At 41.3% G+C, this 14,637-nt stretch overlaps 1 protein-coding gene across 13 annotated transcripts in view; it reads right to left on the bottom strand.

Moving 5' to 3' along the window:
- Window positions 1–14,637, bottom strand: part of PPP6R3 (protein phosphatase 6 regulatory subunit 3) — a 137,398-nt gene that overhangs the window by 39,827 nt on the left and 82,934 nt on the right. For all 13 annotated transcript variants that reach the window (XR_004680765.1, XM_035013453.1, XM_035013457.1 and 10 more), the window contains exons 9-12: window positions 6,351–6,480; window positions 4,100–4,252; window positions 1,768–1,917; window positions 627–691 (exon numbers count right to left, since the gene is read on the bottom strand). Coding sequence is in view for 12 of the 13 variants with exons in the window: in XM_035013453.1 (XP_034869344.1) it covers window positions 627–691; window positions 1,768–1,917; window positions 4,100–4,252; window positions 6,351–6,480 (498 nt within the window). In the remaining variant the exon portion in view is untranslated. The remainder of the gene's footprint in view (window positions 1–626; window positions 692–1,767; window positions 1,918–4,099; window positions 4,253–6,350; window positions 6,481–14,637) is intronic.

Here is a 14,637-nt window from a genome sequence, read left to right as displayed (position 1 = left end):
CTCAATAAACCGGACTTAAACAACAAACAGAAGAAGCGTGCCCTGAGAGTGTTTCCCAAACACACCCTATGCCACCTGCCTCAGAATCTACGGGATGGTATAAAAGCCCCCAGGGCACGGGAGAGGAAAAAAATGTGTGTGGCAAAGCTACCCACACGTGTCAATACTTCAAATAATCTTGCCAATCAGCTAACAGAAATTTTCTAAAAAATACCAGGCTAACCACCCCCCATCCTCCTCCCATACACGAAGGGACTCTCTCTACAGTGAGTCCATGGGGTAAGCAGGACGAACCTGTTAAGTTAAAGCATCATCAGGGAGGACTTGACTTTTTTTAGTCTCCACATTCCTGCCAGAAAAACAGCTATTCAAACAGGACCAGGAAGTTTCAAAGGCAGCCAGCCCCTGGATTCCCCTCAAGAGAGGTAGAAACACAGGCACTCTAAAAATAAATTGTTAGAAAAAGATCTGCTACGATAAATGATCCAGAAGTCCCGAGAGAAACATTTATAACTATAAAGTGGCCTGCTACCACGTAATTATTTTCATTGTTCTCCAAGGCAAGGCAGATCTTTTCTTCAAATTAAAAATCACACTGAATTTCTATAGGAAAACAATTTACTTACTGTTTCTTCTCATTCATTTCCCAGGCATCCAGTATCCGTTCTATTAGCTGACATTTTTGAAAAAGCTAAATAAAAAGGAATATTCTAGTTAACATGCATATAAATGTCAAAGTGTCAATATTTTAAAGTGAAACAGAACTCTATTCAAATAGAACAGTGCTACGTATCACCCAGCAAGTTAAATCTAGCTGTGAATTACTGGCTATATCCTATGCAATGTGATAATAAATTTACTCAAGGCCGTCACAACACTACAGGGATTCGAGACCGGATCTACGCCTTCAGCAGTGTAGCTACTGGGAAGCAACATTTCAAGCACCGCTTCCGGGGAGTAGTTGACCTAAAGCAAAGCCAGGTTTTTTTAGTCGTGAGCTCAGAAATACAGAGCCTGACCGAAATTTAAAAGGAATCAAGAAGATAAGGCCCTGGCAAAACCCTATCTGAGAACGCGCAGCAATACTTGTACTTCTGAAACGTGAGCGGACTCGCCGCACGCGCTGCCGTTACTGCGCTCCGACTGAAAACCAGCGCCGCGCATGATGCTGGCGGGATGCGCGCGGCGTCAGCTGTCTTTCCCGCCTACTTGTTACTCCAGGTGGCTGGCCTCTCCCGTCTCCCAGGTTTGGCAGGAAGCCAGCGTGAGCTAGGAAATTTCATACACCACAGAACCTCCGGGCAAGAAGAAGTGTGAAGACTGACTTCGTGCCACCTCATATTTAACAAAAGGAAACAGACCCACAGAAGAGGTTCACTCAACATGGCACAGAGCCCACTTCTGCCACCCATCTGTCCCGCGTTTAGCCCACAAATTAGAACTGGCACGCCAAACAACTGTTCAAACGCTTTCTGCAGTCTTTAAATTTTTATGGTTCTTTTGATCTCCAAAAGATTTCTAAGTCTTTAACTTGATTGTTTTTAGCAAGTAAGGAGGCCACTTAAGACTTTTTTCTTAAAAGTTCATCTAATGCTTATTTGCCCAGGATATGATTTATAGAATCACCGGCTAACAGTGTGACGAACACAAGAGTTAAAATACCTGGACTCTTGAGATTTAACTCCCGCCCTTAAATTCCAATTCATTTCACACTGAAGTGGGAAAATGCTATAACCAGGAACGGCAGAGAGACCCCAGTAAGCTTACGTGTTTCAGTAACAAATTGTCACCAGTGGAGTCTTGATCAGTAATTGTGTTATTTTCTGTATTTTCAAAAGGACTTGCAAGGATCAGTGCAATACAAATTTCCACTTGTGTATGTAAAAAGTTATTCCACGTATATTTGAAGAACATGTCCTACAAAAAAGAAAAACAATGCTTTCTTTTATGCTGTTACCTCAATGTTTAAAGCCACTACTCTAATACATTTCATGAACAGTGATTTAACAAAATAAAAATGGTATGTTCTTAGTCCAAGAGGACTAATCAAAAGGAACTCAAGTTTACTTTAAAGGGGGTTTGAAATGCCACTACACAGACTAAATACACGCTATCTGCTCATTCAACATGCCAGCATTTGCATGGAACCTAGTAGAAAAGAACAATGAACACGGGAACACTATGTTTTCCCGGCAACTAATAATAGGTATTAAGTTTAGTTAACTTCCAATACTTTTTGAAGGAATTTTTGAGAGTTTTATTTTGACTCAACAAACATTTACTGATGGCTTTTGTGCAGGGCATGGGTGTTGGTGCAATATGGGAGGACACAGAGTTAGAAAGACAGTCTCCAATCTCAAGGTACACACACCCTGAGTGTGAATAAGCACTCAGTTATAACCACTCAGGCATTTGAAACTCATGGAACAGTGAATGGAGCAAGAAGACAGGTCTGAGAAGCGGTGACATGTGGACCTCCTTTCAAAGTACACGGTTTTTCCAGATTGCTCAAAAAGTTGACAGTATCACAAAAAGGAAAGACAATTCCTAAAAGCACAAAATGCACCAAATATATATTCAGGACATTCTTTGAGTCTGGTTATCTAAACTCAAAATCAAAAAGAAATGATTAAATGACCCATTTAGGAGTTCTGTCAAATTTGCTGTCACTCAAAAGCAGTTCTAAAGATTAACAATGGAATGAATTAATAGTTGCATATTTACTATCACTAAGATTAGAGGCTAGTAATCGATGACTTCATGGACAGGAGTAGAAAGTTCTATGCCTTGGGGCGCCTGGGTGGCTCAGTTGGTTAGGCGACTGCCTTCGGCTCAGGTCATGATCCTGGAGTCCCGGGATCGAGTCCCGCATCGGGCTCCCTGCTCGGCAGGGAGTCTGCTTCTCCCTCTGACCCTCCCCCCTCTCATGAGCTTGCTCTCTCTCATTCTCTCTCTCTCAAATAAATAAATAAAATCTTTAAAAAAAAAAAAAAGAAAGTTCTATGCCTTGAATACACCAGATGGTAGGGCAAAAACTATGCCCTCAGAGGGCAACAGTTAAGTTCACCAAAGAGACTGTGGTTCTGTAATGTTTCATCTTGCTCCAGCATGTTCCTGTTCTCTATCCCTATACTGCCATCATTTAACCCAAAGCTGAAATCTAACTAGAAGTATCTAATGACACCAGGTGGCATAACGGTGTGGTTGATAAAGCAACTACCACCAAAGTGGACTACCACTTATTAGTCACAGAATAACGTCCCCCCTTGGGGCACAAAGAGTATGTCCCCGCTCTGGGTACAATCTGCAAAACAGATCCTCTCTCACACAGGCATCTACACCCAGCATCACACAAGAAATGTACATAAAGTGCACATTACCATGCCTTTCGTGTAGTGTGCAAACAGCCCAAACTCCCCCAAATGTATGCTTTGACCAGATGTCTTACGACACTGGCTAAGTGTTAACGCTCGCACCTTCTGCGCTATCGGGTGGCAGGACAGACAAAGCAAGCATGGGTACCAGAGCTGGGCCTGTGGATTCTAAGCACAAACCTAGGAACTGGGTAACTTAAGCATCAGGGAGGTCCAGATAATTCCTGAGCTGTTTCCGTCTCCACTAACAAGCAGACTAATAGCAGTGTGTATCAAGGAAGAATCTGGACTCAAATCAAAAGATCACATACAGATATACTATACAGATCTATGTCAGTACAGATGATAAACACTTGTCCCTTTGCTAATTAGGACAAGAAAACAATGCTGTAACCAGCAGTCATTTCTTGCTAACACAATCCCCTGGGGAAGAAGACTATACCCAATCATCTGTGCCAGACTGAGCTTCTTGAGGGAGAAGTCTAGGTCTTAATCATCTCTGAAATTTTCTACTGTACGTCTTTACACACAGCAGTAACATACTGAAAACTTAAAAGCATTAGAAATTGACAATAAACTCAAGACGAGAACTGTATAAAAGACCATTTATGCTCAGAACAAGAAGAGTCACTGACCCATACTGTAAATTTGTGAGGTTTTAACTTGAGTTGTATATCCATAAAACATCACGGGCAAATTAAATGACCTTTTGGGGGAAACCTTACCAATATGACCCCAATGCTATTCAGCTCCATGAGGTCCTCATTGATACTGCTGGTGTTTGTCTGAAGGAGGCTGGATATCAACCTGATGACATTCAATCGGGTATTGCCCACCGGAGGGTCCAGCACACCCCACGTAGTCTTCATCACACTTTTCTGAGGAAGAAAAAGCTTTCCAATTATGTCCAGTTCAATAAACAAACAAAAGCGGGGGAGGGGTGTGTACTAATACGTAACACTAGGTAAACTAACCCTGCAAATCATGTGGCCTGAGTTCCACATCTGAAGGAAAATCCAAAGCTGCTTTTGAGATCTTCAAGGTATGATAAAATATCCAAGAGGGGAGGAAATCAAGTAACTCCCCTGGACTAGAAATTCCATAGGAGATCAGATATCCCCCTCCTTCAACATTCCAAACTGCCGGAGGAAGAAAGCAGAATGCTGTAGAAGTTCATGGGGGGGAAGAAGTGCAATATTCCAAACCTGACCAGAAATCCTGAAACTAAGAAAAGTTACAAGTGGTTTGGGAACACAGTCCTCAATCTGTGAGAAAAATGCAAACTCTGATTGCTTCTGGATCACAGCCCTGAAACAGGATCAACTTCAAACCTGTTACTGCCCATAAAAGGGAGTCTCTATACTTTGGTGACAGAAGACAGACACAGGACACTTGAGAATTTCACAGGTTTGACAAGAAAGTGTGGTGAATTCTAACCCAGCAGCGAGGCTGCCCTTTCCTGACTCCCCCACCTGCTCCTCTCAAGGCTTAATGGAATGGAAGGCTCACACTTATACTCCATGCAAGGCAGCTCCAATGAACAGACATGTTAAAAAGCTTCAGGAATCTACTCATACACCACATCACGTAGTAAAACCACGTACAAACTGAACTCACGGACTCCTAGCAGTAAAAGAGAGGAAGCCCAAATGAGAAACTGCCCTGCTTTTGAATCAGGACCAAGAATACAGTGTGAGAATCTACACTAGATGCTGCCTTTTGTCCACCTAGAAAGAAGACAGGCAGGCCAACAAAGACACGGGCTGGAGCACCTCCTCACACAGCCTCTTCTCTCCCATCTCCTTCTCCCATCTCCAACTTCCACTTCTCCTAAATAAATCCTTTATTTCTCATTCCTTAGTCTCCCATTCTTCTTCTCACAGCTGCCATGAAGGATGCCACTGACCAAAAACCCTTAAACACCAGCAGAGCCACTGTCCCTGAGAGTGGACGCCAAACACTCCAGCCTGCACCCAGCACTGGCTGAACACAGACAAGACAGCATGACCCACACAGGGCCCCTGCCTGCTAACTGGTAGCATCAGCCGTCTGAAGACACCATGTGGAAGCTAAACTCAACTCCCTGCGTCATGGACATAAATGATTCTGTGTTCCCCCTCCACAAACGCTAAAATACATAAAAAGCATCTAACGCAGAAGGGAGAAACTAAAATCTTAAATTCCTGATACCCTTCACAGTGGATGCCGCAGAGACACGCACTACAACAGGCCACAGCTTGCGATGACACAGGGCAGGGGGGAGTGTAAGGGAAGTGTAAGGAGTCGTGCTGGCAGGGGAACTCTCGCAGACCTGAGTCTTCCACAGAGATTCTACAAGGAAGGGCTCCTTACCCTGATCTCAATCTCTGCACCACCCTTAGGTGCTGGGAAGCAGTGGCAGAACAGCACTTAGGGCCTGTGGACAGCTCTCTCGCGCAGGGCCTGTCTGTCATGCGCTCGGCAGACTCCCTGATTGAAGTCACTGTGGATGAGCACGCGGACTCTCCCAGTGGAAACACTAGCACTCTGAATCACGCTCAGCCGACTAGTCCTTTAATAAGATACCTGCCCATCAGACTGATACACCCCTCCAACTCTGAATAAGGCAACTCAGTCTCAAAGATCAGTCCCTGAAATATTAGCTTTACCTCAAAAGTGAAAACACACTTTACTTTATTGGCATAGAAGTACCCAGAATTTATAGAAAGAAAGAACAAAAAGCTGAGTTTCCTAAATAGATAAATATTTTGCTTAATTTTAATTCTACCCCATTCATCAATGTGGACACTACATAGAGACAAAAGCCAAATAAAAACTAGCTCAAAACCAATAAAAACAATTGGAAGGGCTGGTTTGTACATGCTGTTCAAGCCAGTTCTATTACCCACAAGGTTCACATACTTTCTAACGACTGTTTGAACCAAATTATTGACCTGGCCAGCCATGACCCGGCCATGCTTAAAGTAGCTGCCCTACCTTGGGTGGCTCAAGCAGGAGTTCATGGAAAGATCCAAGTCTTCCTCGGATAGCTTCTAAAACACTCTTGTTGACCGAACAAGCCGAATGACTCATGCCTGGCGGGCAGATCTCTATATGGCCTTCAAATCTTGAAACAAAGCAAGTTAATTTTATTATAATTTCAAAACAAATCAAGGTGCTCCCTATCAGCATGTAGGTAGATATATAATAGCTATATAAATATGATTATATAAACATTTCTGGAGAGATAGGAAGGGGGTGTTGTTAATACAAGCTTGCTGGGGAGCAGCAACATGACCTGAAATCCACAGGCCTAAACTGTCAGGAGAGAAATTACATGTGATTTCTTCCCATTCTCCCAAACCTTATAAGCTCTTTATACCTATGATTCTAATAGCAGGTCTCTACCAGGAAATTTGGAAAGCAAAAGGAGATCAGATCCCTGAATTATAGGGCATACCATACTATATGTCATCTGAGATGTTGATAATCAACAGGCCTGTATCTGCTCCATACGGTTTTCCGTGGGTAACCAACATTGTTTCCTACTTAAAAAGCATAAATCACTCTTCCACATAAAGCTCAATCTATACTCATTATCATCTACTCCTGACGGGAAAGTGATGACGAGTGGAATGAGACGCTCAATCTCAATGGGCTTTAATGAGCACATAGGCCAAGGGGTTCTTAAAGTGGGAGGAGAAACGACCTCAGGAGAAGAGGGGGTGGTCTAAGAATGTGGGCGTGCAGTTCAAGTGAAAAGACAGACCGGCAAGTGGCGTGTCAGTTGATCGTCAGTGTAAACTAGTCATTGATGATGCAGCTGCAGAGCCCCAGCCCTGGATCCTCACTCACCAGCTGTGGGTTCTATTACGGACACTGGGAGCGTCTACACAGTCTCTCCCAGGCCCGCTGTGAGGGGAGTGCTCACGCAAAGGGCTGAGCATGCCGCCCGGCATGGAGCTCACACCTGGAGAGCAATTATTAGGACTATTTTTGAAAGTATTCCACATGAGTAAACCACTTCTAACTCAGAGCTGCAGGTAAAAGCATTCAGAAATTCAACGGAATAGAACAGGGGAAAGGAAAGGGCTTTTACTTTGGCTAGTGTTTTTTAATGTTTAGGGGTTTTAGTAAATAAATGATGTGGCCGAATACAGCTTTCTTTTATTACAGTTTCTGTCCAGGGAGCCAAGCTTAAACGTTCTTTACAAGCCCATAATTCTAAGAGTATTTACACACTTTTCTTCTAGTATTTTAATTTAATTCATCTGGAATTTATTTTTTACACAAAACAGGTATAGATACGGTATTTCTTCTCAAATGGTAAGTCAATTTCTAAGCAACATTTATAGAAAATCTACATTTCCCCCCTTATGTGAAAAAGCATAAAAAAACCATATACTAAAATTCCTTAAGCATTCATATAATCTTTATTTTTTCATTTAATAAATACTTACTGAGCATCATTTTCTGCACTAGCTTTGACTTAGGTACTGAAGTCAATATCCGTAGTGTTTAGTAAGACTTACACTGGTATCATACCGCCACATTTATTATAACAATGATGCAACTGTAATACTCAGGAGGCGATTTAATTGTTGGTATTGCTCAACATCTCCTGGCTAGTCTCCCACTTTCACTCTTCCAAGTGCATGTAAGAATTCGAGTAAGAATTTGACGATTCCAAAACAAAAACCATGTTGATATTTCCAAGTAAAACTATGTGAAATTTAGACTATGTTAAATTTGGAAAGGCACAAGAAATAATGAATGTTTTATGTATCAGAGTCCATTCTTTTTTACTGCTGAAGAACAATCCACTGTATAGATGTACCACAGCCTCTTTATCCATTTACCAGTTTAAGGACACTGGGTAGTTTACAGGTTGTGTGATTATGAATAAAGGTGACATAAACATTCACTTACAATTTTGTGGGACATATTTTCCTTGTGACAGTATCTAAGAGATTGCTGGATAATACAATGAATGTCTATTTAACTTTGTAAGAACTGCCACACCTCTTTGGAAAGTGGTTGTATGACTCTACATTCCCAACAGTAACGTGTGAGACTTCCAGGTGCTCCCCACCGTCCCTAGCACTGAGTACGGTCTTATTTTGTTTGGCTTAGCTGTGGAGTTGGCAACGGTGCCCGCTCCCCCACCAAAGACAGGTCTGCACACTAATCCCAGAGCCTGTGAATGTTACCTTAATTAAGATGTAATTAATGAAGGATCTTGAGATGAGATTATCCTGGATTATCCAGATGGCCCCTCAATGACATCCCGAATGTCCTCAAAAGAGAGGAGAGACAGACACACAGCAGAGGTGCTGTAAAGATGGAGAGGTGGCCACAAGCCAAAAATTGCCAACAGCCACCAGAAGCTGGAAGAAGCTGAGGATGAATCTCCGCTAGTGCCCCGGGACGCAGTGTAGCTGATCTTGGACTTCTAGCATTCACTGTCAGAGAATAATTTCTGCTGTTTTAAGCCACAGTTTGCGGGAATTTGTTACAGCAGTCACAGGAAACAAATACAAGTCATTCAAAAGGTGTGTAGCGGCATTTCAATGTGGTTTTAATTTGAATTTCAGTAATGACAAATGATGGGCATTTGTCATGTATTTATTTGCTATACAAATAATTTTATTCATTAAGTGTCTGCTCAAATCTTTTGACCTTAAAAACTGCATTTTCTTGTTACTAAAGTTTTGAGTGCTATACAGTATCTGGATATAAGTCCTTTCTCAGACACGATTTGTAAATATTCTCTGACAGTCTGTGGCTTGCCTTTTTATTTTCACAAGAGTCCCCCCCCCCTTTTTTTTTAAGATTTATTTATTTTAGAGAGAGTGTGTGTGTGTGTGAGAGTGAACGAGAGTTCCAGCAGAAGGAGGGGCAGAGGCAGAGAAACCCTCAAGCAGACTCCCCACTGAGCACAGAGCTGGAGGCACGCATTAATCCCAGGACCCTGAGATCACAACCAGAGCTGAAATCAAGAGCCGGATGCTCAACCGACTGAGCCACCCAGGAGCCCCACAACAGAGTCTTTCAAAGAGCATTTTATGGAATCTGAGTTGTCAACTTTTCTTTTATGGATTGGGCTTCGGTGATGCATCTAAGAAATCTCTGCCTAACATAGGCCACGGATCTTCTTCTAGAACATTATAGTTCTGGGATTTACATTTAGTCCTATGATCCATTTTGAGTTAATTTTTGCATAATGTGCAAGGTACATATTGAGGCCCCTCACCCTTTTTTTTGTTCTAGTACCATTTGTTGAAAAGGATATCCCTTCTCCACTGAACTGCCTCCACATCTCTGTCAAAAACCAACTGATCACATACCATGTGGGCCTGCTTCTGGACTCTTGTTTTGTTCCAGTGATCTCTGTGTCTATCCTTTTGCTAATCCCACACTGTCCTGACTACTGTAGCTTTAGATCAGAGAGTGCCAGTACTCCAATTTTGCTTTTCTCTTTCAAAATTGTTTTGGCTACTGTACTTGCTTTGAATTTCCACATAAGTTTTAGAATTAGCTTGTTAATTTCTACAAAAACTCCTGCTTTGATTTTGATTGGAATTATATGGACACTCCACATCGTTCTGGGGAGAACTGACAACCCAACAATACTGAATTTTCTAATCCATGAACAAAGTAGCTCTCTCCATTTATTTAGGTAGTCTTTGAGTTCATCAGTATTAAGCGGTTTTCGGCATTAAATCCTGCACATTTTGTAAACAGATATACGTCCAAGTGTTTTCTTTTCTCTGCTATAGTAAATGGTATTTCATAAAAACTCCAAATTCCAGTTGTTGGTTGCTATTTTAAAGAAATACAACTAATTTTTTTTATTCTTATGTTAATCCCCATACATTACATCATTAGTTTTAGATGTAGTGTTCCATGATTCATTGTTTGTGCATAACACCCAGTGCTCCATGCAGAATGTGCCCTCCTCAATACCCACCACCAGGCTAACCCATCCCCCCACCCGCCTCCCCTCTAGAACCCTCAGTTTGTTTTTCAGAGTCCATCGTCTCTCATGGTTCGTCTACCCCTCCAATTTCCCCCGCTTCATTCTTCCCCTCCCGCTACCTTCTTTTTTTTTTTCTTAACATATATTGCATTATTTGTTTCAGAGGTACAGATCTGAGATTCAACAGTCTTGCACAATTCACAGCGCTTACCAGAACACATACCCTCCCCAGTGTCTATCACCAGTCACCCCATCCCTCCCACCCCACCCCCCACTCCAGCAACCCTCAGTTTGTTTCCTGCGATTAAGAATTCCTCATATCAGTGAGATCATAGGATACATGTCTTTCTCTGTTTGACTTATTTCGCTCAACATAATACCCTCCAGTTCCATCCACGTCATTGCAAATGGCAAGATCTCATTCCTTTTGATGGCTGCATAATATTCCATTGTATATATATGCCACATCTTCTTTATCCATTCATCTGTCGATGGACATCTTGGCTCTTTCCACAGTTTGGCTATTGTGGACATTGCTAAAGAAATACAACTAATTTTTGAATACTGACTTTATTATATCTTGCAATTTTGCTAAATTTACTTGTTAGTTCTAGGAGTTTTTTGTATGTTCTTTAGGATTTTCTACAAAGACAATCCTGACCTCTGCAAACAGATTCAGTTTTCTATCTTCCTCTCCTGCCTTACTGCGCTGGCTGGGACCTCCTGCACGTGGCTGACTGGGACTGGCAATGGCAAAGATCCTTGCCATGTTTCTTGATTTTAGGGGATATCATTTCAGTCTCTGATCATTAAGAATGCTGTCAGCTATGAATTTTTTTGTAAAGGGGGCCTTATCAGTTTCTAAGATCCCGTCCATTACTAACTTACTAAGAGGTTTTTATCATAAAGGAATTTACTGAAATGACCAGATGATTTTTCTTCTTTAATCTGTTAATATGAGTTACACTGATTTTTTACTGAGACTTTATTTTTATAGAGCAGTTTTAAGTTCATAGCAAAGTGGAGGGGAAGGTACAGAGATTGTCTCCCCCATTACCAACTCCCCCTCCTCACTCCCAGAGTGGCACATCCGTTTCAATCACTGAACCAACAATGACATGACATAATCATTACCCAAAGTCTATAGTTAACCATCATGGTTCATTTTTTGGTGTTGTGCATTCCAGGGATTTACACAAAGGTATAATGACACGTATCCATCACTATGGTATCATACTATTTTCACTTCCCAAAAAGTCCTCTGTGCTCTGCCTATTCATCTCCCCACTGCCAACCCCTGATCTTTTCATGGTCTCCACAGTTCTGCCTTTTCCTCAAAGTCATATAGTTGGAATCATATAGTTGTAGCCTTTGCATTGGCTTCTTTCACTTAGTAATATACATTTAAGGTTCTTTCATGTCTTCTGAAGGCTTGACAGCTCATTCTTTTTAGCACTGAGTAATATTTGTTTGGATATACCATGGTTTATTTATCTACTCACCTACTGAAGGACATCTTGGTTGCTTCCAAGTTTTGACAAGTGTGGATAAAACTGCCATAAACATCCATGTGCAGGTTTTTGTGTGAATATCAGTTTTCAGCTCCTTTCGGTGAATACCAAGGAGCTGGATAATAGTTTTGTGAAAAACTGTCAAACTGTCTTCTACAGTGACCATACCATTTTGTGTTCCCACCAGCCACAAATTAAGAGTTCCTCTTGATCTATAATTTCACCTGCATTTGGTGTTGTCAATGTTCTGAATTTTGATCATTCTCACGATTGATTTGTGAAGGATGAATGAGCCTTGTATTCCCAAGATAAACTATAGTTGGTCATGATATATTATCTTTTTAATATATTGCTGGATTTAATTTGCTAATACTTTCTTGAGGAATTCTGCATCTAAGCTCTTGTGGAATCTTGCTAGTTTTCTTCCCTGTAATATTTTGGTCTAGTTTCAAAGTAATCATGGTCTCATAAAAAGAGCTGGAAAATGTCCTCTCTTCCATATTCTTGTAGAGTCCTTAGCTCTTTGGCAGAATTCACCAACAAAGCCAATCTGGGCCGAGAGTTTTCTTTGTTTGAAGCTTTTAAAAAGGAATTAAATTTTGTCGAGAGGTCTAAGACGGTTTCTGCAAGCTACTACTTTCTGGAATGAGCTTTGGCAGTACTACTCCTATAAAGAAGCTATCCATTTCTTCTAACCCACTGAAATCGTCTACTGAGTTGTTTACAGTATTCTCTTATTATTATTCTTCTAATGTCTGTAAGAATACAGTTACGGCCCCTCTTTTGTTCCTGTAAAGTGTAATGTGTATCTTTTCTACATTTTCTTAATCTGGCTAGAGATTTACTGATTTTATTGATTTTTTCAAAGAAGCAACTTTTAGGTCTCACTGATTTTCTGTATTATTTTTCCCTTCTTAATCTCTTTGATTTCGGCTCTTATCTTCATTATTTCCTTCCTTCTGCTCACTTTGGGTTCATCCGCTCTTCCTTTACTAGTTTCTTAAGGTGGGAGTTTAGATCGCGGACACAAAACTTTGTCTTCCTTTCTTAATTAATATAAACATTTAATACTAGAACTTTCCCTCTACTGCTTTCACTACATTCCACAAAACCTGACATGCCCTATTTCCATTATCAGTTGAAAACATTTTCTCATTTCTCTTGTCATTTCCTCTTCGACCCCGGGGTTATTTAAAGTGTGTTGTTTTCATTCCCAAATATCTGGGGCTATTCCAGCAATCTTTTTCATTGATTTCTAGTTTAAGCCCATTATAGTCTGAATAAATACCGTGTATATTATTTTAATTCATTACGGTTTGATGGCTGAGAATCTGGTCTATCCTGATAAAAGTTCCATGTACACTTGAAAAGACTGTGCACCAGGACGTGGCTGGGGGAAGGCTCTGCAAGTGTCACTCATGTCAGCTAGGCTGCCACTGCTGTTCCGGTCTTCTGTATTCTCACTGGGTTTCTCTCTAGATGCTATGTTGATTTCTAGTAGAACCATCTCCTATTGACAGAAAAACTGCAAAGGTGGTACAGAGCATTCCCACATAACCCACACCCAGCTTCCCATTATTAATATCTTACACTAGTTAATTAATAAACCAATGTTGATACATAAATCCATACTTTATTCAGATTTCCTTCGTTTTTACCTAAAGTCCTTTCTTCATTTCAGAATCCCACCTAACACATCACATTATATTAGTTGTGATGTCTCCTCGGCCTCCTCTTGGCTGTGACAGTTACTCAGACTTCACTGGTTAGATATTTTGCGGAATGTCCCTTAACTGGAATTTGTCTTAGGTCTTCCTCATCACAGGGTCTCTGAGAGGAAGACCACACAGGTAAGATGTCATTTTCACTACACCATGACAAGAGTGCAAACTGTCAACACAACTTATCATTGGCTAGTCACTTTATCTGGCTGAGGAAGTGTCTGTCAGAGTCACTGTCAAGATGCTCTTTTTGTTATCTTTCCATATAGAACTCTTTGGAAGGAAGTCATGGTGTACGGTCTACACCGCAGAGTGGCCAGTTTGTTCTTCCTCCTTGAGGAGGGAGCATCTACACAAACTATCTGAAATTCTTCTGCAGGGGAGATGTCTCTTCTCCATTTATTTGTATCAGTATGAGCTAACGAATATTTTGTACTTTGGGTTCTAAGACAACACAGCTTTACTTTATTGTACAAATTATTATGCTGCTGCTGTTGTTGATTGTGTCAATCAGCTCTGGCCACTGGAAGCTCTTTCAGCTGGCTCCTGTGTTTCTCTAACAGAACCCCTGCCTCACAGGGGTGGGGTTTTGTAGGTCTTTTAATACTTCCTTATTTTTGTACTACATGGTGCTCTTGCCCCTGTCGTAAAACTGGCCATTTCTCCAAGGAGCCCTGGGTCCTTTTCCTGGAGAATGGTATGAGAAACCAAGATCTGGGCACTCATCCTTGTTCCCAGTGGCATGTCATTACTTCTAGACTGTTGTAGCCCACAAAGCAAGTCTTTTTGGTTGAACTCTTCGTGGCTCAGTGTGGGTAATTTCTAATGTCCTGTACTGATTATTTCCTTGAGTCGGCCCAAGTTCACCAATAAGCCCATAAGCATTCTTCATTTCTGCTGTGGTGTTCAGTTCTAGCATTTCCATATGATCTTCCCTCTCTCTGCTAAAATTCCCCACTGGTTCACATATTGTCCATTTTCCCCACAATCCTTTAACATATTTAATCAGTTATTTTAAATTCTCTGTCAGACAGTTCCAGCATTTTTAAATTTCGTTCTATTGACTACTCGTG

The sequence above is a fragment of the Mirounga leonina genome, unplaced genomic scaffold, assembly GCF_011800145.1.
Source record: "Mirounga leonina isolate KUSES-001 unplaced genomic scaffold, KU_Mleo_1.0 Mir_166, whole genome shotgun sequence".
In the NCBI taxonomy this organism is placed as follows: domain Eukaryota; kingdom Metazoa; phylum Chordata; class Mammalia; order Carnivora; family Phocidae; genus Mirounga; species Mirounga leonina.
This window is presented reverse-complemented; position numbering and strand designations above follow the sequence as displayed.